We start from the raw sequence: 25,000 nt of genomic DNA, 5'->3' as shown, positions 1-25,000 counted from the left end.
CGCAAAGGAGCAGCTTTTTTTTTAATACCCTTCCAGTCCCCTACCTTGTACTTTTCATTCAGTCATGGCACCAATCTATACCTTTTTATCTCTCATAACCTTTAGCCTTGACAGAGATGGCATATTTTTCAAAAGGATATCTTTTCCACTGTTATCTAATCTAAAGCCTACATACTCCTGTACATTCCCAAAGTATTACCACATTTCCAAGTTGATACAATTTTGTGTTACACATTTTTGCGCGTACAAAGAAGGAATCAAATAGGACTGCTGGGAAAAAAACTAATTCTCTCCTTAAAGGAATGAATCAGTCAGCATGGATATTTTTAACATTCTGTATGCTCTATGATTGCATGAATACTGAATGTGTTCTTCTCGGATGGTCTCCCATTCAAGTCCTGACCATAAGACATAGGAGCATAATTAGACCATTCGGCCCATCGTGTCTGCTCCACATTCCATCGTGGCTGATTTATTATCCCTCTCAACCCCATTCTCCTGCCTTCTCACTGTAAGCTTTGGCACCCTTAATAACCAAGAACCTGTCAACCTCTGCTTTAAATTCATCCTCATCTCCGTTCTAGAGGGACTGGTGTAACATGAACAAAGTCACTCGAGAGATGCAACTGGTAGATATAAAAGTAGTCTTTTATTCAACAAGATGAGACACTCTCTGGAGGAAAAGGTCTCTTTGAGCCAACATTATATGACATTTTATATGATAAAGATCAAGGTTCATGATTCATTTATTCTCAAAGAATGTATAAATTATACAACCTTGAGAGTTGCTTGCTCACAGGTAGCCACAAAGCAGAAACCTGAAAGAACCCAACTAAAAAAAAAGAATAAAAATAAAAATAAAAGACCAACACTCAATGTACAAGAGAAAGAAAAAAAATGTAAATCATGCAAACAATTGAAGTGTTGGTGCGTGGCCAAGTGGTTAAGGCGTTGGTCTAGTGATCTGAAGGTCACTAGTTTGAACCTCAGCCGAGGCAGCGTGTTGTGTCCTTGAGCAAGGCACTTAACCACACATTGCTCTGCGACGACACCGGTGCCAAGCTGTATCAGCCCTAGTGCCCTTCCCTTGGACAACATCGATGTCGTGGAGAGGGGAGACTTGCAGCATGGGCAACTGCCGGTCTTCCATACAACCTTGCCTGCACCCTGGAAACCTTCCAAAGGCGCAAATCCATGGTCTCACGAGACTAACGGATGCCTATTAATTGAAGTAAACAACAGCATTCTGAAACAAAAAATAAGCTCAGATCCGAACCCCGGAGTAAGACAGTTCTATAGTTACAATGCTTCCTTTGAACTACAAATAATTTTCACAACTCCTTCTTTGCACCCACTCTCCAGACTCCCAACATGAATGCTAATCAGCATTGTCTGGTTTTTAATTAACTGATGTACACGGGTCCAGGAAACTATTGTCCAGGCCTGCATTTTACATTTAATCTACAATCCACATTCAGGTCTAAAGATTGGTTGCTGAAATTAATATTTGTTATATACCCTAATTTTAGAATATGCCCTAACTGGGATGTCCTTCTATTCTGAGGCTGTGCCCTCTGGTCCTGATCCCACTATTAGAAACATCCTCTCCACATTCACCCTATCTAGGCCTTTCAATATCTGATAGGTTTCAGTGAGATTCCGCCTCATTCTTCTAAACTTTATTGAGTACAGGCCCAGAGCCATCAAACACTCCCATTATGTTAACCCTTTCATTCCCTGGGACCGTCTCCAATGCCAGCATATCCTTTCTTAGATAAGGGAACTAAAACTGCTCACAGTACTTCAAGTGAGGCTTGACCAATGCCTTATAAAGCCTCAGCATTACATCCTTGCTTTTATATTCTAGTCCTCTCAAAAGGAATGCCAGCATTGCATTTGTCTTCCTTACTACCAACTGCATCTGCAGGTTAACCTTTAGGGAATCCTGCACTAGGACTTCCAGGTCCATTTGCGCCTCCAGACCAGACCTGACTCTGCTGAGTGTTCACAGGGAGAAGGGCAAGAACACTGATCCATTGCTGACAAGTCATCGTATTGGAAGGGATCAAGTGGCCAACAGACAATCAGGGACGAGGTGCATTTCACCATGCAGTATTGCAGATTAAATGCACAGATGCAAAGAGTTCAGTTTATATCTGCCCATGAACTAAATGCCGACGATCAGATGCACTGATATTGCCCTTCGTGCGTGATTGCAACTAAGTAGTGTTTTGTTTCTGTTCCTATGACTTCAGTTGATCCAAGTCTCCATGGGATTTCAAATCCTGAGTGCAAAAAAAAAGAATCTGGTTTGTCAGAGACCTCATTAAATAAATCCTAATGCAACTCAGAGATTTTCTGCTTAGACCTAAGCCCTTAAAATCCTGTTAGAGGAACACATTGTTTTTAAAAAGGAATCCCTTTGAGGCTGCTCAGAAGCCACAGTGTATAAATGTATTTGCTAAGGAGCTTTAACGCTTTCCGTGACCTTGTATTCCTGCTCATTTTCATTTTGTCACTCAGACTATGATTTACGTTGTGCCACGCTGTGATCTGCATGTCCCTAAAGGACAGCCGATTCTGAATACAAGAAATAAGAGTAGGAATGGGTTATTTGCTCTCTGGCGGCTGCTTTGCATTTGTTAAGATCGTGGCTGATCTGATAGTTGGTCTCACTCCACCTTTTCACATGCTCCCCATAACCCTCAATTCCCTTGAAATCTAAACATCTGACAATCTCAGTCTTGAATATAATTAATGACTTGGCCTCCAAAGCTCTCAGCCCTGAAGAGAACTCATTCCTTCATATCTCAGGCTTCAATGCTGACACTTTTTCCAATCCTCACAGTGCATTGCATCAGGAAGACTAACCGTACGGTCAAGGATTCCTACCACCCTGGTCATTCCCTTTTCTCTCTTCTACCTTCTGGGTGGAGATACAGGAGCTTGAAAGCCTAGACCTCCTAACTCAAGAACAGCTTCTCTCCACTGCTATCAGATTTCTGAACCAATCAGAATCAGATTTATTATCACTGACTTAGATTACATGAAATCTGTTGTTTTGCGGCTGCAGTACAGTACAAAGATGTAAAATTACCTTAAATTACAAAAGTAAATAAATAATCAAAAAAAAATAGAAATAACAAGATAGTCTTCATATAAATGGGATAGTTTGCACCTGCTTTTTACAAAAAGTGCTCAGAAACAATTTTACAATTTCAGAATGTTACAACTACAGCACTTTCACTCTATTTGCAACAAGCAGGATTTAGTTGGTGACCACCCATTTTAATTCTGCTTCCCTTTCCCATTCCGTCAGTCCATGCCTCCTTTATTGTCACAATGAGGCTGCTGTCAGTTTGGAGGAGTGACACCTCATATTCTGTCTGGGTAGGCTCCAACCTGACATCGATTTCTCTAACTTCTGATAATTTCTGCCCCTTCCCCTTTTCTCTTTTTCCAATCCCCATTCTGGCTTGCTTCTTACCCTCACCTGCCTATCACCTCCCTCTGGTCCCCCTCCTCCTTCCCATTATCACATGGTTCACTCTCCTTTCCTATCAGATTCTTTCTTCTTCAGCCTTTTCCCATTTCCACCTATCGCCTCCCCATTTCTCACTTCATCCCCCCTCCCCCAACCACCTACCTTCCTCCTCACCTGACTTCACCTATCTCCTGCCAGCTTATATGCCTTCCCCTCTTCCTCCTCCCCCCACCCCACCGACATTCTTATTCTGGCTTTTTGCCCTTCCTTTCCGGCCCTGATGAAGGGTCTTGTCTCAAAATGTTGACTGTTTATTGGAGGTTTCATGCCACTAACCCCAAGTGAACCCCCTATCTGAACATTTGCTGGCATTTAGTAATCATTCTGGTGACAGAGGGAAATTTGTGTTGTAGGATATTCGGTTATGGCAACCTCAGAATCTGGGGCTTTACCATCATTGTAGGAAATTTTCTTGGAAGTTCATTAGCTGCCCTAACTGAATGTCTTGTCAGAAAAGGCTGGTAATGCAGACAACGTGGTTCGGGAAAAAGATCATCATGTTTGGATGAATTCCTTCAAGAGTTTACCGGGCTGATGCAGGTGACACAAATATTGCACGTTTGGTCTTTCTGAAAGCTTTTGACAAGGTTCATCACAACTGGTAACTAAGCAAGACCTTTGTTGGAAAGGGAATGGGATGCATTGTGCAGCTTTCATTAGTAGTGGCCAGTCTACGTTAATGGAAACCAGTTACTAATTAGGGATTTATACCAGAGCAATTACTCTTTGCAATCCATCTTAGTGACGTAATAAATGGTATTGCTTTACTATTTCCACATGTGCCATTGTCTATAAGATGATGAGAGGCATTGATCATGTGGGTAGTCTGAGGCTTTTTCTCAGGGCTGAAATGGCTAACATGAGAGGACACAATTTTAAGGTGCTTGGAAGTAGGTGTCAGGGGTAAGTTTTTTATGCAGAGAGTGGTGAGTGCGCGGAATAGGCTATCGGTGGTGGAGGTGGATACGATAGGGTCTTTTAAGAGACTCCCGGACAGGTACATGGAGCTTAGAAAACTAGAGGGCTATGGGTGACCCTAGATAATTTCTAAGGTAAGGACATGTTCGGCACAGCTTTGTGGGCCGAAGGGCCTGTATTGTGCTGTAGGTTTTCTATGTTTCTATGATACAGTGAAGAAGTTGGCTTGCATATTGCTCATATAGATAAATCATTACACAGAAAATATTCTGCAGATGCTGGGGTCAAATCAACACTCACAACCTGATCCTGTTGAAGGGTTCCGGCCCGAAACATTGACTGATCGTTTCCACGGATGCTGCCCGACCTGCTGAGTTCCTCCAGCGTGTAGTGGAATCATTACACAGTGCATTTGGTAATGGTACGCACTGCAGTCTCATGCATTGGTGGTGAAGGGAGTGAATGCTGAGGGGAGAAGATGAGGTGCTAGCCAAGTGGCTGCTTTGTTGAGGCTGGTATTGAGCTTCTTGCACCCCAAGCACGTGGAGGGTGTTTTGTCACATACCTAACTCTCCTGACTTGTGCCTGGTAGATGTTGGAAAGACCTGGAGGTGTCAGGAGAAAAGTCATTTGCAACAGGTTACCCAGTCTCCAAACTGCTCTTGGGAACATTGTGTTCATGTGGCTGGTCCCGATGAATTTCTGGACAACGGTAACCCCAACAACGTGAATGCCATTTAATGTCATAGAAACATAGAAACCTCCCATCAACATTCTTCAGTTCTTTTCTGCATGGGGTGTATCCAGCTCAGCTGTTCTTTATGGTGGTATTTTCTACATATGCCAGTAAATTCCACACTCAGTGGGAGGAAAAAGATCGCTGATTTTGATCAGATTACCCAATGTGGCTGACTGGCTCCACTTGACTATGCATTTTGTTTGAATTGAACGATCTTTATTGTCATTATACATAGGTACGATGAAACTCTGTTTGGCTTCCTCTCAGGCAATTAAATAAAGCGGTAGATAAAAACAAGACAGTAATAGAAAAACAGTCTTAAATAGATAAGTAGCAGAAAATAATTTGCAGCAGCACCAGAATATCACAGTAATGCACAAAGTGCTGTTAGTGCAAGTAGCTGAGTCCTTGTGTGCTCACAGTTTCAGTCATTGTTCTGTGGGAGTGGTGTGATGTATCAAAGTGTTGCTGAAGCAGTGTGTTAGCACCTTAAAGAAAATTGGTGTAAAAATTCTCTTTAAGATATTTCTTTAAACTGTCTTAACCTCTGATGCAGGGGTTCCCAACCATTTTTATGCCATGGACCAATACCATTAAGCAAGGGGTCTATTGTCCCCAGGTTGGGATCCCCTGCTCTAATGAATACATTAGTACATTGAGATCCAGCTTTCCCCAATCTCATGCAGAAGGATAAATGGTGCCATTTATTCTCGGGTCCAAATAAGGTCCTGAATAAGGAAGCCCTTGGAGCCCTTCAAAAGTTTACAACAGTTCTTTAATCTACTTGCAGAATTAGTCATTTCCTGTAACTCACAGAGTCAGCTGAGAATCTTGTGTGAGAGATTAGTAAGCAATTACTATTAGATTATCATCTAATCAGTGGTCAGAAGTGTCAAATACGTTATATGCAGTTTCAAAATACAAATTGCACAACCAGACATGACTAGTGAAGCAGTCGTGAGCTGCATTTGATTAAAAATAGAAGAACAACTTGAAATTGTAAGTTTTAAACTAGTAAAGTCTTAGGTATCTTTTGACTTCAATGTTAGGAGACCATTTTCCCACATTCAGACAAAGCATGTTTGATTGCACACACATTTCCTTGACAGTTTGTGAATCACCGCAGGTAAACACTGTTTCTGTTACTCATTTTGTTTTGGTAGTTCTGAATGAGGAGCAAGAGTGGTCATTTGGCCCTTGAGCCTGTTCCATCATTCAATAAGAAGATAGAGGTAACATCAGCCCTGCATTGCAACCTAACCATGTCAACATGTCATCCTACTGTCAACAATCTAACTACTTCCACCTTAAAAGTAGTCATAGTCATAGTTATAGGACAATAAAACACAGAAACAGGCACTTTGGCCCATCTAATCCATGCCAAAATATCATTCTGCCTAGTTCCACGGACCCGCACCTGGACCCCACAGCCCTCCATAACCCTCCAGCCCATGTACCTATCCAAATTTCTCTTAAATGTTGAAATTGAATCCACGTCCAGCACTTCTGCTGGCAGCTCATTTCACACTCTCACCATCCTCTGAGTGAAATTCACCTCAGGTTCCCCTTAAATATTTTACCTTTCCCCCTTAATCTATGATCTCTTGTTCTGGTTTCACCCAACTTCAGTGGAAAAAGCCTGCTTGCATTTCAAAGTTTAAAGTAATTTATTATCAAAGTACATCACAATATACAAGCCTGAGATTCACTTTTTGTGGGCATTCACAATATATACTAAATAGAATCAATGAAGGACCACACCTGGTCAATGTGCAAAAGACAACAAACTGTGCAAATACAAAAAGAAATAATAATTAAGCAATAAATATCAAGAACATGAGATGAAGAGTCCTTGAAAGTAAGTCCATGGGATGTGGGAACAGCTCAGTGATGGGGTGAATGAAGTTGAGTGAAGTAATTCCCTCTCGTTCAAGAACCTGATGGCTGAGGGGTAATAGCTCTTCCTGGACATGGTGCTGTGGGTCCTGAGGCTCCTGTATCTTCTTCCTGATGGCAGCAGCACAAAGAGAGCATGGTCTTGGTGGTGGAGGTCCCCGATGCTGGGTGCCGCTTTCTTGCCACAGCGCTCCATGTAGGTGTGCTCAATGGTGTAAGCACTACTTTTGGTAGGCGCTTCTGTTCAGGGGCATTGGTGTTTCCTACCAGCCCGTGATGCAACCAGTCAATATACTCTCCTCAAGACACTTAGAGAAGTTTGTCAAAGTTTTAGATGATGTGCCGAATCTTCGCAAACTTCTAAGAAAGTAGAGGCACTGCCATGCTTTCTTCATAATGGCACTTATGTGCTGGACCCAGGACAGATCCTCTGGAATGATAACACTGAGCAATTTAAAGTTGCTGACCCCCTCCGCTTCTAATTTCCTGATGAGGACTGGCTCATGGTGAAGAAGAAGGGAGGCATTACCGGAAGTTTGAGAAATCGATGTTCATGCATTCCCATTCCCATTTCCCTCTCTCACCTTATCTCCTTACCTGCCCATCACCTCCTTCTGGTGCTCCTCCCCCTTCCCTTTCTTCCATGGTCTTCTGTCCTCTCCTATCAGATTGCCGCTTCTCCAGTCCTGTATCTCTTTCTCCAATTGACTTCCTAGCTCTTCACTTCACCCTTTTCCCTCTCCCGGTTTCACCTATTCCTACTACATAGTACTTCCTCCTCTCTTCCCCTACTTTCTTTATCAGACATCTTATCTCTATTTTCCGGTCCTGAAGAAGGGTCTCGGCCCGAAACGTCAACTGCTTGTTCTTTTCCATAGATGCTGCCTGGCCGGCCGAGTTCTTCCAGCATTTTGTGTGTATTACTAATTAGCTGGAATGTGCATAGTCATGGGCACGATTTCCAAACCTGTTCTGCAGCCTGCCTGCACGAGCACACAGACCTTGCAACAGAGTCCATGGTTGTGGCAGCATATAGGGCAATTATAAGTCATTTTTAAAGTTTTATTTTTAACTATAGTTGCTCACTTCAAAATAGGTTTTTAATTGGCATTGTACTGTGTTCATGAAAGATAGGGCTGACTTCTTTTGCCTCACCTGCTCTGATAAGATCGTTCGACATCTTTGAGAAAAGTTTGCTTGTATACATGACTTATATGGTAAATAATTTTCTTGCTGCTCCCATCGGGCAGGAGGTACAGAAGCCTGAAGTCCCACACCACCAGGTTCAGAAACAACTGCTTCCTTTCAACCATTCTTAAATAAACCAGCATAACCCTAATCACTACCTCAGTACAGAAGCACTGTGACCACTTTGATCACTTTGCACTAAAATTTACTTTTTTTGTTTTAATCATGTTTTTTCTTGTACAAAAATGTTTAATTTCTTGTGAATACTTGTGTCCCTAATGCTCTGGTGATGCTGCTACAAGTAAGTTTATCATTGCACCTGTGCCTACATATATGTGCTCCTATGACAATAAACTCGACTTTGACTGAGACTTTATAGTAGTATCAGGGCACGTATTGGGGTGGCGAGCTTATGGCACCGTGCCCAAGTCGGCACGCGTAAAATTTTGTTGGCTTGTGGTATGCGTGCGCCCTTGATTCTTTGAATCCCACGCATAAGAAAAATATACATATTGATTATCTTTATTGCCAAATGAAGCAGCAAATGATTTTTCACAGCACAAGAGCTGTGAGATGTTTTCACAGGAAATGTCTCACACCATCTAGGTGCCAGCTAAACGGTTGCAAGAACACATAACGTTTGATGATATGTTTTGAAACCCTCACAGAGTACACATCAGTATTTGGATAGCAAACAGTTTCAATATCAATGCTATTTAGAAATGATGAAAGATTATATTTTTCAGTTGTCTTTTTAAAAGATTAATATTTGTAATTTCAAACAGGTTTTTAAAATGTTACATTTATTTCAATCTGTCTCTGTTATAATTTTATTAATAGTAAAATGAAAAATACACATAAATAAGCAACAAGACTCATCCTTTTTCCTTAAGAGTCTATAGTTCTTGTTACTAATTCATTAATCAATGATAATATCTTTTCAAAATTACCGCAGCACCTGAGAGAATTTCTCAGAAGATTTTCGCCAGTTTGGGCCCACACTCACAAAAAGGTTTGCCAACCCTGTCCTGTTGCATACGACATCAATTTCAGATCAAAGAAAGACAATCATTTAAGCAATTTCATCTTGTGAACCAGTTAAGATTACTTTTGTGGATTAAAATATTCTGCCTCCTCCTTTCAGATTCATGTTGCTGTACCTCCTCTGCGCTGCTTTCTTCCTTGTCATTGGATGGTTTATCAAGGATCGCCAAAAGATCCGGGATGTCAAAGACAAGTACGTTCTTATCACTGGTTGTGACACAGGTTTTGGCAACCTTCTGGCGAAGTGCTTGGACCGCCAGGGATTCCGTGTCCTTGCTGGCTGCCTGACGCAAAAAGGTGTGGACTCCATGCACAGGTGCAGCTCATCCAGAATGAAAGCCATCCTGCTCGATGTGGCTGACAGCATCAGCATCCAGAAAACAGCTGAATGGGTCCAGGAAGAGGTTGGAGAGAAAGGTAACCGTGGGCCTGCTCTGTTTATCTAAGGTTCAAAGAAAACTCTTAACACATTTAAACAAAGTACCATCACAAATGTTAACAGACTGTCTTCAACAGACATATACAATGTTAAACCAGGTATAGTGCCTTCTATATGTGTATGTTTGAAGTAAAGTAACTCAGCACACTTCCTTTCTGTAGGGGTGGTGGAAACAGAAAATTAGTGCCTTCAAAAGGGAATTGGATAGCCACTTGAGAGCGAATAATTTCCTGGACTGTAGGAAAGGAGCAGAAGAATGGGATGCAGCTCCACAGGAGGCCAGCATTGATTCAATATCTAAATAGCCTCCTCCTATACTGTAGCAATTGGTCAGCACAGTGGCACAGCAGGTAGAGCAGTTGTCTCACAGTTCCGGAGACCCAGGTTCAATCGTGACCTTGGGTGCTGTCTGTGTGGAGTTTGCATGCTCTCCTGTGACGCCCTCTTCCCCACCATAGCTTTTTCCCAGGTGCTCCAGTTTGATTCCACATCCCAAAAATGTGCAGGGTTGGTAGGTTAATTGGTCGCTGTAAATTGCCCCTAGTGTTGGGTGAGAGCTAAAAATCTGGGGAAAATCAATGAGAATATGGGGAATTTAAAAAAAACATGATTAATGCTGGATTAGTGTAAATGCTTTATTGATTGTCAGTGCAGACTCTGTGGACTGAAGAGCCTGTTTCTGTGTTGTAATTCATGCAGCTGTTCTCTTCTCATGATTTTGTTCTGCTCTCTGGAATTGAGAAATTTTGTTTGGAAGCAAGATGCAATGAAACAGACCTGACTGATCTTGTGTGCATTTTCCAACAAAGGGAGCCAAACTTGAACCATTTGTACATTCCCCTTTATGCCTTTAAACACATTCAAACTTTGAAGCCAGAACTACCACGGTTACTCAGTGATTGCCATTCTTCATTGTAGGTTCTTTGTAAAGCCAAGCTTTGTCTCAGTCAAGTCTCTGTTTTTCCCTTTGTCATTATAATGTGTACAGTGAAGTCTGTCAATAGAAGATCTCAAATGTACCAGAGAAATTATGCTGGTTTCAGGACATTCACATTATTCTTGTGTTTTCAAGCCTTACTTTCAGACAGAACCTCTTTTTATTTGAGTCTGGAAATAAAATTGTGGCTAATGTATGCTGATTCTACTGGCTATTGCTAATTGCAGATATCTGCTTTCTATTCCAGGTCTCTGGGGATTGGTCAACAATGCAGGGAGATCCACTCCAATTGGTCCAACGGAATGGATGGAGATGGAGGATTATTATAAAGTCTTGAATGTGAATCTGCTGGGATTGATGGAAGTGACGCTCACCTTCCTTCCACTGGTCAAGAAGGCCAGGGGCCGGATTGTGAATGTGGCCAGTGTTTTGGGCAGGATATCGTTTCTGGGAGGTGGATACTGCCTCTCCAAGAATGGAGTAGAGTCTTTCTCTGACAGTTTGAGGTTAGCACCCTAACTTGCAAATGTGCACGACTTCTTAGGTTCAGCAACACAAACTGTTTTCAACAAGACAACTATCCTTAGCTTGTGGGGTTTTAAAATATAATGTATAAGGGATATGTTTCACCCTAATATTTTTGATGAGGGGGAGTTGTCTTCTATCTGTTACACTGGACAGCAAATTTTCTTGAAAGTGTTGCTACCTTAGAAAAGTGTGCTAATGGTAGATCGCTTGAAGCTTAACACAAATATAATTTCAGACTACTTGTATCACGTAAGAATTTGGAGAAACAAGAAATTAACTTTTATTGAATATAATGCATTTAATTGCGCAATGGTACTGAAGCTTTGCAATAGTTCAACTAAGCTAAAAATGTTTTGTTGATGATTTTCATTTGTACTCAGTGTCTGAGGCTTCTTCCTGCAGTATCCAACAATAATTAGCCAGCATTGATGGATTCTAGTTGCCCTGATACCGTCTCTCCATGATCGCAATGCCCTGGTGAAACTTTTCACTGTGCTTGTCACTGACAACGCCAAGATTTGCAGGAAAAAAGTCTAAATGGGAATGCAGAAAATGAATCTTTAGTGACATGTTGCATTTCATGGTCTTGTATGCTTGAAGCATGTTGTCAACCATATAGTTTGGTGCTATGTAGTCGCCAAGAAAAAACTTTCAATAACATCCTTGAATGCCTTCCATGTGATTTTCTCCAGTCCCACTAGAAGTTCTTCAAATTGCCTGTCATTGATGACCTGTTTGATTTGTGGACTAACAAAAATGCCTTCCTGAATCTTGGCTTCAGTTATTCTGGGAAACACCTGTCTCAAATATCGAAACCCTTCACAGAGATTTTTGTGCCTGGTGACAGCAAATTCCATTCTGCCAATCTTGAACCCAGTAATTCTGCTTTTGCCCTTGACAAACCCATGTCTCTAACCAGGTCATTCAACTCAGATTGAGTTATAAGAGGAGGCTCACTCTACATAAAAGGTTTAACATCTGTATCAGTAGTTTTCCATTCCTGGCTCATACATCTGCCTCCTCTAGACTCCATGTCTCTGCTGGCTTTGGTACTGGAAGACTATCGTCATTGAACACAGGTCTCATGGCTGAAGAGAGATTGGGGTATTCAATGGATTTCTTGTTTTTAAAATCAGAGAAACCAAACATACTGGTCAGACAGAAGCAGCAGTCTGTCACATGATCCTTTTGCCCTCACCATATCATCGGGACAGCAAATGGCACCGTCTTCAGAGTGCCTGTGAGCCAAACTCCAAGATCAACAGTGCATATTGCACCACAAATGTGAGAAGCCCAGGCTTCGTCTTGGTTGCCAATTTTACACCCAAAGCAGAGCTTATAGACTTTCTTAATAAGAGGAGTCACGCTGCATCTTTGAGATTTAAGCGTGTACTCCCCACACATATAACAGAAAGTATTGCGGCTGCTGCAACATTTGCGAAACATTGCATCACAAATACTGCTGAAAATACAATTGCTTTATTATAATGAGTACGCACATTATGCTATGCGCGTAGAGCATGCGCATCAACATGATCGCAAATCGATATACTTGTAAGTGCAATGCATAGAGAAGTGTGTGCACGTGATGTTTTTATAGCCTTTCTAAAACCTGTCCTGCCATGCAGCATCCACCCAGCCTAAGCCTGCCCACGCATGCCTGGACAGGATAGAAAACTTCTCAGCTTACATTGTGGGCAACATTTTAATTGACTTGAATTATGAATTAAAATAACAAATATAGGTGATTTCAGAAAAATGGCATGTGATAGGGAAATTTCATGGTGATTTTCAAGATCAGCAGCCCAAAATCCATAAGATGCACCCAAAACTACTCAGGAAGCAAAATCTTTGTTGCCTAGTGTTATTGGTGATCTTTACAAAACTAATAACCAAAGTAAAATGCAGAAGAGCAGACTTGGCCTAATTCTGCTCCATCTGGTATGAAGGTAGCAGCGCACAGGATCATAAGAGGCTTCAGGGGGTTGTAGACTCCGCCATCTCCATCACGGACACAACCCTCCCCACCATCAAGGACATCTTGAAAATGTTGTGCCTCATAAAGGCTGCATCCATCATTAAGGATCCCCCTCACCCAGGACATGTTCTCTTCTCATTACAACCATCAGGGAGGAGGTACAGGAGCCTGAGGACCCACACTCAACATTTTAGGAACAGCTTCTTACCCTTCGCCATCAGGTTTCTGAATATTCCACAAACCCGTGAACACTACCTCACTATTCCTCTTTTGCACTAGGTATTTATTTGTTTGCTTGCTTATTTATTTTTTATTATAATGCATAGTATTTTAATGTACTGCAAAACAACAACTTTTGCAACATACTGATATATCAGTGGTAATAAACCTGATTCTGATTCTGACACGCCTTGAACCTCGTAATTTCTTCTGCCTTTATGTTTCAGACGGGACATGCAAAGCTTTGGTGTACAGGTTAGCATTATTGAGCCCGGATTCTTCAGGACAGCTGTGACAAATCTGGAGACCATTGAAAGTGACCTGCAGAGACTGTGGGGTAGGCTGTCTGATGAAGTCCGCGAGAGTTACGGACAGAAATACTTTGAAAATTGTGAGTAGCCTGTAGCTGATTTTGGGTTGTGCATGACACCCATTCCAACTATTGGAAAATTCTGAAGTTGAATCAAGTTCAGTCACTTATTTCTGTCAGTAGGTTAGGTGTTACCTACTAACTAAATTCTGACTTAAATGTATGGTAAATTCATTGATGTGTGAACTTGTTTGCTTATAATGATCTGGGATAATATTGTCCTACATTCTGGGCACAGAAGCACTGTTCTTCTCCTCAGCTTTTAACTGACATACTTACTGCCCATTGTACTGCTGGCGTTTAGGGCAGCAACGAAGGTCCTCCATCTTTGACGGTGTTCAGGGCGTCCCTCATCATGTCAATAGCTTACTCTCAGTTTTCACTACCGTCAGTCATGCAAGTCCTGGGTAGAGACTCAGGAATATCATCAAACTCAGCCGTAGAAGGATTCTTCATTCCTGTTTCCATAAAAAATTTGTTTTATCAGTCAGAGTTGTTAGCCCTAAGCTGAGCCCCCGAACCTGGAGGACCAGTTCTTAGTCTGGCCTCTACCCTTTGACCCGTTTGGCATGGGTGACCCTACCAAGAGCCGAAGCATAAAGCCCTGACTTCAGCCAACATAGCTCTCCGGGTCATTGAGGCACGCAAGCCTCCAAGCCAAATAACAAAGTCCTGGCGAAGGGTCTCGGCCTGAAACGTCGACTGCACCTCTTCCTAGAGATGCTGCCTGGCCTGCTGCGTTCACCAGCAACTTTGATATGTGTTGCTTGAATTTCCAGCATCTGCAGAATTCCTGTTGTTTCCTGGTCCTCTTGGAATCTTGGCTTTTAAGGATTTTGAACAAATGAGGGTAGAGGACAAACTTCAGCTCTCTCCACATTGGGCATCCCCTGGGGTTGAAGCCAAGACCTTTTCTAGCGCGTGTGGTTCAGTAACATGCCAGGTTCCCTCGTAGCTGCATGACTGAGAACTTCTCTCTGAGGAGTTTGCTTGTATCACTAGGTTGATCAGTCAAGAATTTAATGTTTCAGTGATTCTACCCAGTTCAGGGAGGAGGGAACTGCATAGCAACGTCTTTACTTTCTTAGAGGATTAAGGAGGGCATGCTGAACCTCGTTAATCCTCTGAGAAAGTAAGGACATTGAGCATGCCACTAGAATCTACAGATATGCTGTTGAAAGTATCCTGATTTGTTACATCACGGTACATAAGCTGTGGAAAGTAGTGGACCCATTCCGATACATCACGGGCACATTCCTCCCCACCATCTGTAATAGCTACAGCAAGTACTGCCTCTAGAAGGCAACATCTATCATCATCAAGATCCCACCATCCAGGCCATGTCATCTTTTCACAGCCACTGTAGGGCAGGAGGTACAGAAGCCTGAAGTCCCACACCACCAGGTTCAGGCATCACCATTCAGTTCTTGAACCAACCAGCACAACCCTGATCACTACTTCAGTATAGCAATGTTATGACCACTTCCATCACTCTGCACAACGATGGGCTTAGTCTCCTTTGTTCTATTTGTGTTCGTTCTTGTAAAAATTGAGAATATGTTGTGCTTAATTTGATTTTTCTTGTGAATATAAGATATGACCATAAGATATAGGTGCAGAATTAGGCCATTTGGCCCATCAAGTCTGCTCCACCATTTCATCATGGCTGATCCCTGTTTCCTGTCAGCCCCAATCTCCTGCCTTCTCCCCATATCCCTTCATGCCTTGACCAATCCAGAATCTATCAACCTCAGCCTTAACTATATATAAAACTTGGCCTCCACGGCTGCCTGTGGCAAAGAGTTCCACAGATTCACCACCCTCTGGCTAAAGAACACCCCTCTATTCTGAGACTGTGTCCTTTGGTCTCAAAACTCTCTCACCATGGGAAACATCCTCTCCACATCCACTCTATGAAGGCCTTTTGCCATTTGATTGATTTCAATGATGTCACCCCTCATTCTTCTGAATTCTAATGAGAGTCATCAAACACTCTTCATGCGACAAGCCATTCAATCCTGGAATCATTTTTGTGAACCTCCTTTGAACCTTCTCCAGTTTCAGTACATTCTAAGACAAGTGGCCAAAAACTGCTCACATGAAGCTTCACCAGTGCTTCCTAAAGCCTCAACATTACATCCTTGCTTTTATATCCTAGTCCTCTTGAAATGAATGCTAACATTGCATTTGCCTTCCTCACCAGAGACTCAACCTGTAAATTAACCTTTAGGGAATCCTGCACAAGGACTCCCAAGTCCCTTTGCGCCTCTGATTTTTGTATTTTCCCTCCATTTTGAAAATAGTTAATCCTTTCATTTCTTCTTCCAAAGTGCATGACGATATACTTACCTGATGAATGCTGCTTATCTGATTCAGCGTGCCTGTAATGCCCCTGCAGTCAGGAGTTGGGATGTTATATTGAAGTTGTATGAGACGTCGGTGGGGCGGAATTTGGAGAGTTGTGTGCAGTACTGGTTACCTGTATACAGGAAAGATATCAATAAGGTTGAAAAGAGTGTAGAAAAAATGTACAAGGATGTTGCTGGGACCTGAGTTATAGACAAAGGTTGAATAGATTAGGACTTCATTCCTTGGAGCATAGGAGAATGAGGGGAGATTTGATAGGTATACAAAATTATGAGTAAGAAATACACACAAAATGCTGGAGGAACTCAGTAGGTCAGTCAGCATCTATGGAAAAGAGTAAATAGTTGATGTTTCGGGCCAAGACCCTTCCTCAGGACTGAGAAGGAAAGGGGAAGATGCCAGAATAAAAATATGGGGAGGGGGAGGGGGAGGGGAAAGGGACTGGCTGGAAGGTGGATGGGTGAAGCCAGATCGGTGGGAAAGGTCAAGGGCTGGAGTAGAAGGAAACTGAGTGTGGAGGAGAATAGACCATAGGAGAAAAGGTAGGAGGAGGGGACCCAGGGTGAGGTGATAGATAGGTGAGAAGAAGTGAAAGGTCAGAAAGGGGAGGGGGGGATTTTTTTTTTACCAGAAGGAGAAAACAATATTCATGCCATCAGGTTGGAGGTTACCCAGGTGCAATACAAGGTGTTGCTCCTCCACCCTGAGGGTGGCCTCATCTTGGCACAAGTTGAGACCACAGACTGACATGTCAGGACGGGAATGGGAATCAGAATTAAACTGCTTGGCCACTTGTTGTGGGTGGAGCAGAGGTGCTTGACGAAACGGTCCCCAAATTTACAGCGGTCTCACCAATGCGGAGGAGACCACATTTGGAGCACCAGACACAATAGCTGATCCCAGCAGATTCACAAGTGAAGTGTTGCCTCACCTGGAGGGACTGTTTGGGGCCCTGAATGGAAGTGAGGGAGGTGTATGACCAGGTGTAGCACTTTGGCTGCTTGCAGGGATAAGTGCCAGGAGGGAGATTAGTGGTGAGGGACGAATGGACAAGGGAATCAAGGAGGGAGCGATCCCTGTAGAAAGGTGGGGGGAAGTAAAGATACGTTTCGTGGTAGGATCCCTTTGGAGATGGTGGAAGTTGCAGAGGATAACGTGTTGGATGCAGAGGTTTATGGACAAGAGGAACTCTATCACTGTTACAGTGGTGGGAAGATGTGGTGAGCGCAGATGTTTGGGAAATGGAGGAGGTGTGGGTGAGAGCAGCATCAATAGTGGAGGGAGGGAAACCCCATTCTAAGAAGAAGGAGGACATCTCTGATATCCTGGAAAGGAAATCCACATCTTGGGAACAGATGTGGCAGGGATGAAGGAACTGAGAAAAGGAAATAACATTTATACAGGAGATGGGTTGGAAACAGGTATAGTCAAGATAACCATGGGAATCAGTAGGTTTACAAAAAATGTCGGTTGACAGTTTCTCTCCAGAGTTGGAGACAGAGAGATCGAGAAAGGGGAAGGAGGTGTCAGAAATGGACCAAGTGAACTTAAAGGCAGGGTGGAAGTTAGAGGCAAAGTTGACAAGCAACACCAATGCAGTCATCAATGTACTGGAGAAAGAGTTGGGGAGTTTTACCGAGGAACGCTTCAAACATGGACATTTCGATGTAACCAACGAAGAGGCAGACATTGCTGGGGCCTAGTGGCTGCCCATAGCTAGCCCTCTAGTTTGGAGAAAGTGGAAGGAGCAAGGAGGGGATCATGGAGGGGAATTGGTTGGTTCTGTTGTCAAGAAAGAAGTGGAGAGCTTTAAGGCCTTCTTGATGGGAGATAGAAATGTATAAGGACTGGACATCCATGGTGAAAATGAGGCGATCAGAGCCAGGAAACTGAAAGTTGTTGAGGAGATCGAGAGCAGGTGAAGGGTCACAGATGTAGGTGGGAAGGGACTAAACCAAGGGGGACAAAATGGAGTTGAGGTGTGAGGACACGTGTTCAGTGGGGCAAGAGCAGACAGTGACAATGGGCCTACTTGGACAGTCAGGATTGTGGATCTTGGGCAGGAGGTAGAAGCAAGCAGTGCAGGGTAGGGGAACTATGAGCTTGGTGGCAGTGGATGGGAGTTCTCCAGAGTTGATAAGGTCAGTGATGGTGACCTGATGGTCTGGAGTGGGGTCCTTTTCAAGGGGTAAGTAAGAGGAGGTGTCTGAGAGATGCCACCTGTCCTCAGCAAGGTAGAGGTCAGAATGTCAGACTACAGCAGCACCCCCTTTGTCAGCAGGTTTAACGATACGGTGGGGATTGGTGTGGAGGGAGTGGGGGCAGTGCGTTCAGAGGGGGTAAGGCTCCGAGAGGAGAGAGGAGTGCTGAAGTTGAGCCAGTTGATGTCTCGTCGGCAATTGGAGATGACAAGACCCAGAGGAGGCGGAGAACCAGAGCAGGGTGTCCAAGAGGAGGAGGAGGAGGAGGAATGTTGAAGGCAGGAGGAGGAGTCATCCGTGCGAGGTGTGGAATCCTGGCCAAAGAAGTGGGCTCAGAGACGGAGGTGATGGAAGAACAGCTCGGCATTATGGCAGGCGCAGAACTCACTAAGGCATGGGTAAAGGTGAGGCCCTTGTTGAGGGCAGAACTCTCTGCCTCAGAGAGGGAAAGGTTAGAGGGAATGGTGAAGATACAACAAGGACTAGAGCTGGGATCAGAGGGGGAAGAAAGTTGGTGGTGGCAGAGGAGAGGGGAGGGTTCGAGTGTTCAGGGAAAGTGGGGAAGGAGGAGGATAGAGTCTTCAAGGACTCAAGAGGTGATGCTGGGGCCTGGGAGACATGGCATTGGAGAGTGGTGGTGATGGAAGGGGAGCCGGGGGCCCAGCAACAGCAGGTAAAGTCTCAACCTTATCTGGCAGTCAAGGTCCAGACTGAAGCCGGAGCTAAAGGCCACGCAGTTTGCAGTCTGAAGGTGTCCAGGGTCGTAGGAACCGGCATCGGCCGTGGAATCAGGGTTCTGGATTTGCTCAGGGTCATTGGAATCATTGACGATAATAGTGTCACCAGTCCGGAGGTAAATACTTGCAGACTTTTTCCCCAGAGGTTGGGTGAGACTCGAACTAGAAGTCATAGGTTTAGGGTGAAAGGTAAAAAACTGTGGGGGGAAGTTCTTCACTTAGAGTATGGTGAGAGTGTGGGACGAGCTGTCAGCAGGAGTGGTGGATGCGGGTTTGATTGCAAGAGAAGTCTGGATAAGTACGTGAATGGGAGAGTAATGAAGGGACAGAAAAATGGGCTGGCATGATTAGATGGGCCAAAGGGCCCATTTCTGTGCTGTAGTGCTCTATGTACTCTGCACAATGTACTTGTGCATAAAACAATAAACTTGACTTTGAAGCTCACTTACATCTGGGGTTGGAACAGCACAATTTGTGGAGAGTGGAGATGTGATAAAAAATGGGAATGTTTTCGCGTTTATGAGCATTGGGTAGTTTTGGTGAATGGAGTGGAGGGTCTGCATCAATGGTGGAGGTGGTTTAGAGCTTCAGATATCACCATTCGCTTGTCCTGCTACAGCTATGGGGATGCTATGGCCAAGAAAGCACACCATCACCTCTACTTCTTCAGAAAGTTAAGGGAATTTGTCAAGTCCCCAATGACCCTCACCACTTTTTACAGGTGTACCATAGAAAGCATCCAGATACACCACAGCTTGGCATGGCAACTGCTCTGCTCGTGACTGCAAGAAATTGCACAGTTGTGAACCCAGACGAGTCCATTACACAAACCAGCCTTTCCTCCATTAACTCTGTCTACACTTCCTGTTGCCTTGGGAAAGTAGCCAACATAATCAAAGACTACTTCCACCCTGGTCATTTTCTCTTCTCCTCTCTCCCTATCAGGCAGGATATACAAAGGCTTGAGAACATGTACCACCAGATCAAGGGCAGCTTGAAAGGACATCTTGTACAATAATGATGAACCTTCGGCCTCCCTGTAGGGTAATGTAGTTGGTGAAAATGTACATAATTCACAACCACCGACATTGAGTTGGGGTTCACTTTAAGAGGCTGGTCTGACGTGATGATGTAATTACGTGAAGTTTATTTTTACTTTGTGTTTGGACTACAATAAATGAGTTGTTATGGTTTTTCTTAAACATAAAACACCTCACGCCATTTTATTTGCAAAAACCTTCATAGGTGACCCTGATACTCTCGAATTATTCCAGAGTTATTGAACATGTCAGTCAACGCAGTCTCTTTGAACCTGTCGGAGTTTTGGGAGCAAAATGCCATTCCTTGGTTCGTACAGGCCGAGGCCCAATTCGCTCTGAGAAATCTGTGCTGACAACAGCAAATTTTACTACGTGGTAGCGACACTCACCAATTTCACAGCTGTGAGAGTGGTGAGTCTACTAGAACACCCACCTGAACACGATAAATACCGATCGCTGAAAACTCACCTTTTACAGACTTTTGGGCTATCAGAGGTTAACTGCACCAAACATTTGCTCTCCTTGCCTGGCCTCAGAGATGTGAAGCTGTCGGAGCTAATGGCCCACATGCTGTCCCTTCTGGGAAATCACCATCCTTGTTTTATTTTTAAAGAACTCTTCATGCAGCAAATGCACCTGTGAAGGACTATAGGGAGCTTGCTAAAATGGCTGATAGTCTGCACTCAGCCCGGCAGAGGTGCATCATTCTTCCTCCTTCCCTGCCTCAGTAAGCTCAGTCAGCAAGGACACCGCGGCTGCAAAACGGATGGCATAGACTGGACCCAGAAAAAGCTGGTAACCGCGAAGGCTGAGTTTGCCAGCATCGAAGGACTTAACTTCGCCGGGCCTGTGCCCATTGAATAGCCCCTGGGCTTCGCCCCTCCATATGGTCCCCAAGTCTGATGATCGTTGCCGCCCTTGTGGCAATGACCGACACCCTAATAAGGTCACTACCCCCGATCCTTACTTGGTCCCACATATCCAAGACTTCTCAGCACATTTTGCTGGAAAGATAATTTTTTTCTAAAATCCACCTAGTTAGGGGCTACCATCAGGTGCCTGTGTGCTTGGAAGACATTCCCAAAACAGCTGTGATAACCCCGTTTGGCCTTTTTGAGTTTCTGCGCGTGCCGTTTGGACTAAGGAACGCAGCACAGACCCTCCAACAGCTGGTGGACTCTATATTAAAAGATTTAGGTTTTCTTTTTGTTTACCTGGATGACATACATGTCACCAGTGTGTCCAAATCCAGACACATATCTCATGTCCGCGCACTTGTTGAGCACTTCAGTCAACACGGGTTGATTATTAACCCTGCTAAATGCCTGTTTGGATTGTCAACCATTGACTCTCTTGGTTACTGCATCTCCGCAGAAGATGCGAAACCCCTCCCATCAAAAGCAGCCGCTATTATGAGTTTCCCACTGCCCCGCACCACAAAAAACTACAGGAGTTTTTAAGTTCTGGTGAATTTCTATCGCCACTTCATTCCGTGAACTGCTGGACTTATCTTCCCCCTGTATAGTGTGCTTAAAGGCAATATCCCTAATCAAGTGCTTGATTAGTTAGCAGACATGACCAGGGCATCTGATGATACCAAACGATGCTGTGGCTGCTATGCATGAACAGTTGGAGGTGTGGGCAGCCGCTCGCCTTCTTCAGCCGGCAGCTCTGTCCCTAGTACAGCACGCTTAACCTTGAGCTTCTCGGTCTCAATCTGGCGGTGCACCAATTTTTCTTCCAGAAGGTCGCTATTTCACAGCATTCGTTGACTGCATGCGCGCGATGGCCAAAATATCCTTGATCTGCACGGCAGCAACACTACCTTGCCTACACATCAGAGTTTACAACTGATGTACAACATATCAAGGGGGTAAAAAGTACTGTGGCTGGTTGCTTCTCATGGCCAGCCATTGAGGCCACACACATAGGTGTTGAATATGCCGGCATGGCAGCCAACCAAGCTACTGACCTAGAGGTCCAGGTTTACCGAACAGCAGTCATGGGCCTGCTGACATTAAGTTCGAGGAAGTTGGCATTTCTCTCCTGTGTGATGTCTCAACTGGTTGCACTCACCCCATTGTGCCCACAAACTAGAGATGGACTTTTTTCAACTCCATACATCGCCTCTCGCATCCAGGCCAAACCTTACAGAAACAGATTGCACTAAAGTTCGTTCGGCATGGCTTCAGAAAGGACGTGCATGATTGGACTGCAGCTTGTGTGCAGTGCCAGCAGGAAAAAATTAACCCTCATGTACAGGCACCATTGGCACAGTTTTGAGGTCCCCGAGCAACGGTTTGACCACGTCAATGTTGGTCCTCTTCCCGCCTCCTGCGGTTTTACGCAACTTCTTACCTTGGTGGATCATACCACCTGGGGCCAAAGGTTGTCCCTCCAGCATTGATGATGGCTGCAGACGTGGCTCGCGTGTTCTTCAGCACCTGGGTTGCTTGGTTTAGCATCCCATCTGATATTTCCCCTGACCACGGTCCCCAATTCATATCAGACCTCTGGGCTGCAATGCCCCAGAACCTCAGCATGAGGCTGCATCACACCATGGCATACAACCCACAGTCCAATGGCCTAAGCAAGCGGTTTCACTGCTCCTTAAAGACTGCTGTGAGGGCTTCACCGACAGATGGTGTTGGCATGATCATCTCCTATGGGTCCCTCTGGGGCTCAGAACTGCTCTGAAAGAGATCCTACAGTCGCCCGTGGCAGAGTTGGGATATGGGCAGCCGTTACTAGTGCCAGGTGATTTTATTCCTGATGCCACGACCGCCTGGCCGGCCTCTCAACAGTGTTCCACCCTCCTCAGTAAATTCAGTTCCTTTTCACCTGTTCCTACCTCCCATCATGGCCTACAGCCTCTTGGGTTCCAGCTGACTGACATTCTGGCTCATTTGTTTTCGTCCACCATGATGCACAAACATCCCCTTAGGCCCCCTTACAATGGTCCCTTCCACGCACTGGGACGGGGAGACCAGACTTTTAACATAGATAAGAGGGGTAAACCTCAACCTACTTCAGTAGATCACCTTAATCCAACTGACCAAGTTTTGGAGGACTCCAATACCACGCCCCTGCCGTCACGACATGACCATGAGTATGTCAACACACCTCTGGATGAGCCAGAGGCACCTGTGGTTCCTCCACCCATGGAACACAGAACCCGAGCCAACCGGCTCGCCTGACCTCCAGACAGGCTCACAATACTGGTTTCAGTGAATTCTGCGGGGGTGGGGGACTGTGTAGGGTATCATAATGGGTGGAAAAATACATAATTCACAACCACCAACATTGACTTGGGGTTCACTTTAAGAGGCTGGTCTGACATGATGATGTAGTTACGTGAAGTTTTCTTGCCATGCTTTGTGTTCTGCGTTTGGAGTACAATAAATGAGTTGTTACTGTTTATCTTAAACATAAAACACCTCATGCCGTTTTATTTGCGAAAGTCTACATCCCAGTCTCCCTTGTCATGGCCCTTGCACTTTATCTGATGCCTTGCACTGCATTTCTCTGTAACTGTAACAATACACTCAGTGGCCACTTTATTAGACCCCTCCTGTACCTAATAAAGTGGCTACTAAGTGTAGGTTCATGGTCTTCTGCTGCAGTAGCCTGTCCGCTTCAATATTAAGGTGTGTTGTGCATTCAGACATGCTCTTCTGCACACCACTATTGGAATGCATGGTCACTGTTGCCTTCGGGTTATCTTGAACCAGTCTGGCTGTTGTCCATAAGCCCATAAGATTTAGGAGCAGAATTAGGCCTTTCAGCTCATTGAATCTGCTCCGCCATTTCATCATGACTGATCCATTTTCCTCTCAACCCCATTCTCCTGCCCTCGTCCCGTAACCTTTCACACCCTGACTAATTAATAACCTTTCAAACTCCACCTTAAGTATACCCACTCACCTGGCCTCCACACTGCCTGTGGCAACAAATTCCACAGCTTCACCACTCTCTGGCTAAGGAAGATCCTCAACTCCATTCTAACTGGACGTCCCTCTATTCTGAAGCTGTGTACTCTGGTCTTAGACTCTCCCACTATAGGAAACATCCTCTCCACATCCACTCTATCAAGGCCGTTCAACATTCAACAGGTTTCAATGAGATTCCCCCCGATTCTTCTAAATTCCAATGCGTACAAGCCCAGAGCCATCTAATGCTCCTCATATGATAACCCTTTCATACCCAGAATGATTATCATGAACCTCCTCTGGACCCTCTCCAATGTCAGCACATCCTTTCTTAGATAAGGGGATGAAAACTGCTCACAATACCCTAAGTAAGGCCTCACCAGTGCCTTGTAAAGCCTCAACATTACATCCTTGCTTTTATATTCTAGTCTTCTCAAAATGAATGCGAACATTGCATTTGCCCTCCTCACCACTGACTCAACTTGTAAGTTAACCTTTAGGGAATTCTGTATGAGGACTCCCAAGACCCTTTGTATCTTGGATTTTTGAATTTTCTCCCTGTTTAGAAAATAGTCTATGCTTTTATTCTTTCTACCAAGGTGCATGACCATACACTTCCAAACACCGTATTCCATCTGCTGCTACTTTCCCATTCTCCTAATCTAAGTCCTCTTCAGCCTCCCTGCTTCCTCAACACAACTTACCCCTCCACTTAGCTTCGTATTGTTGGCTTGGCTGCAAAGCCATCAATTCCATCATCTAAATCATTGATATATAATGTAAAAAGAAGCGGTCCCAACACAGACCCCTGTGAAACACCACTAGTCACCAGCAGCAAACCAGAGAAAGCTCCCTTTATTCCTCTCCTTGCCTCCTGCCAATTAGCCAATCTTCTATCTATGCTAGTGTCATTATGATTCTATGGT

At 44.3% G+C, this 25,000-nt stretch overlaps 1 protein-coding gene and 1 long non-coding RNA gene across 8 annotated transcripts in view; one reads left to right on the top strand and one right to left on the bottom strand.

Moving 5' to 3' along the window:
* rdh5 (retinol dehydrogenase 5 (11-cis/9-cis)) overlaps positions 1-25,000 on the top strand; it is a 124,182-nt gene that overhangs the window by 55,227 nt on the left and 43,955 nt on the right. For 6 of the 7 annotated variants that reach the window (XR_011883907.1, XR_011883906.1, XR_011883908.1 and 3 more), the window contains exons 2-4: positions 9,430-9,746; positions 10,953-11,211; positions 13,658-13,821. Coding sequence is in view for 4 of the 7 variants with exons in the window: in XM_072249452.1 (XP_072105553.1) it covers positions 9,434-9,746; positions 10,953-11,211; positions 13,658-13,821 (736 nt within the window). In the remaining 3 variants the exon portion in view is untranslated. Of the gene's footprint in view, positions 1-9,429; positions 9,747-10,952; positions 11,212-13,657; positions 13,822-20,050; positions 20,320-25,000 lie in introns of those variants that run through there. The other variant, XM_072249455.1, reaches the window with a different exon arrangement.
* The window catches only part of LOC140191750 (uncharacterized), a 222,434-nt gene that overhangs the window by 154,520 nt on the left and 42,914 nt on the right, over positions 1-25,000 (bottom strand). The window lies entirely within an intron of this gene.

This window comes from Mobula birostris, chromosome X (genome assembly GCF_030028105.1).
Source record: "Mobula birostris isolate sMobBir1 chromosome X, sMobBir1.hap1, whole genome shotgun sequence".
NCBI lineage: Eukaryota > Metazoa > Chordata > Chondrichthyes > Myliobatiformes > Myliobatidae > Mobula > Mobula birostris.
This window is presented reverse-complemented; position numbering and strand designations above follow the sequence as displayed.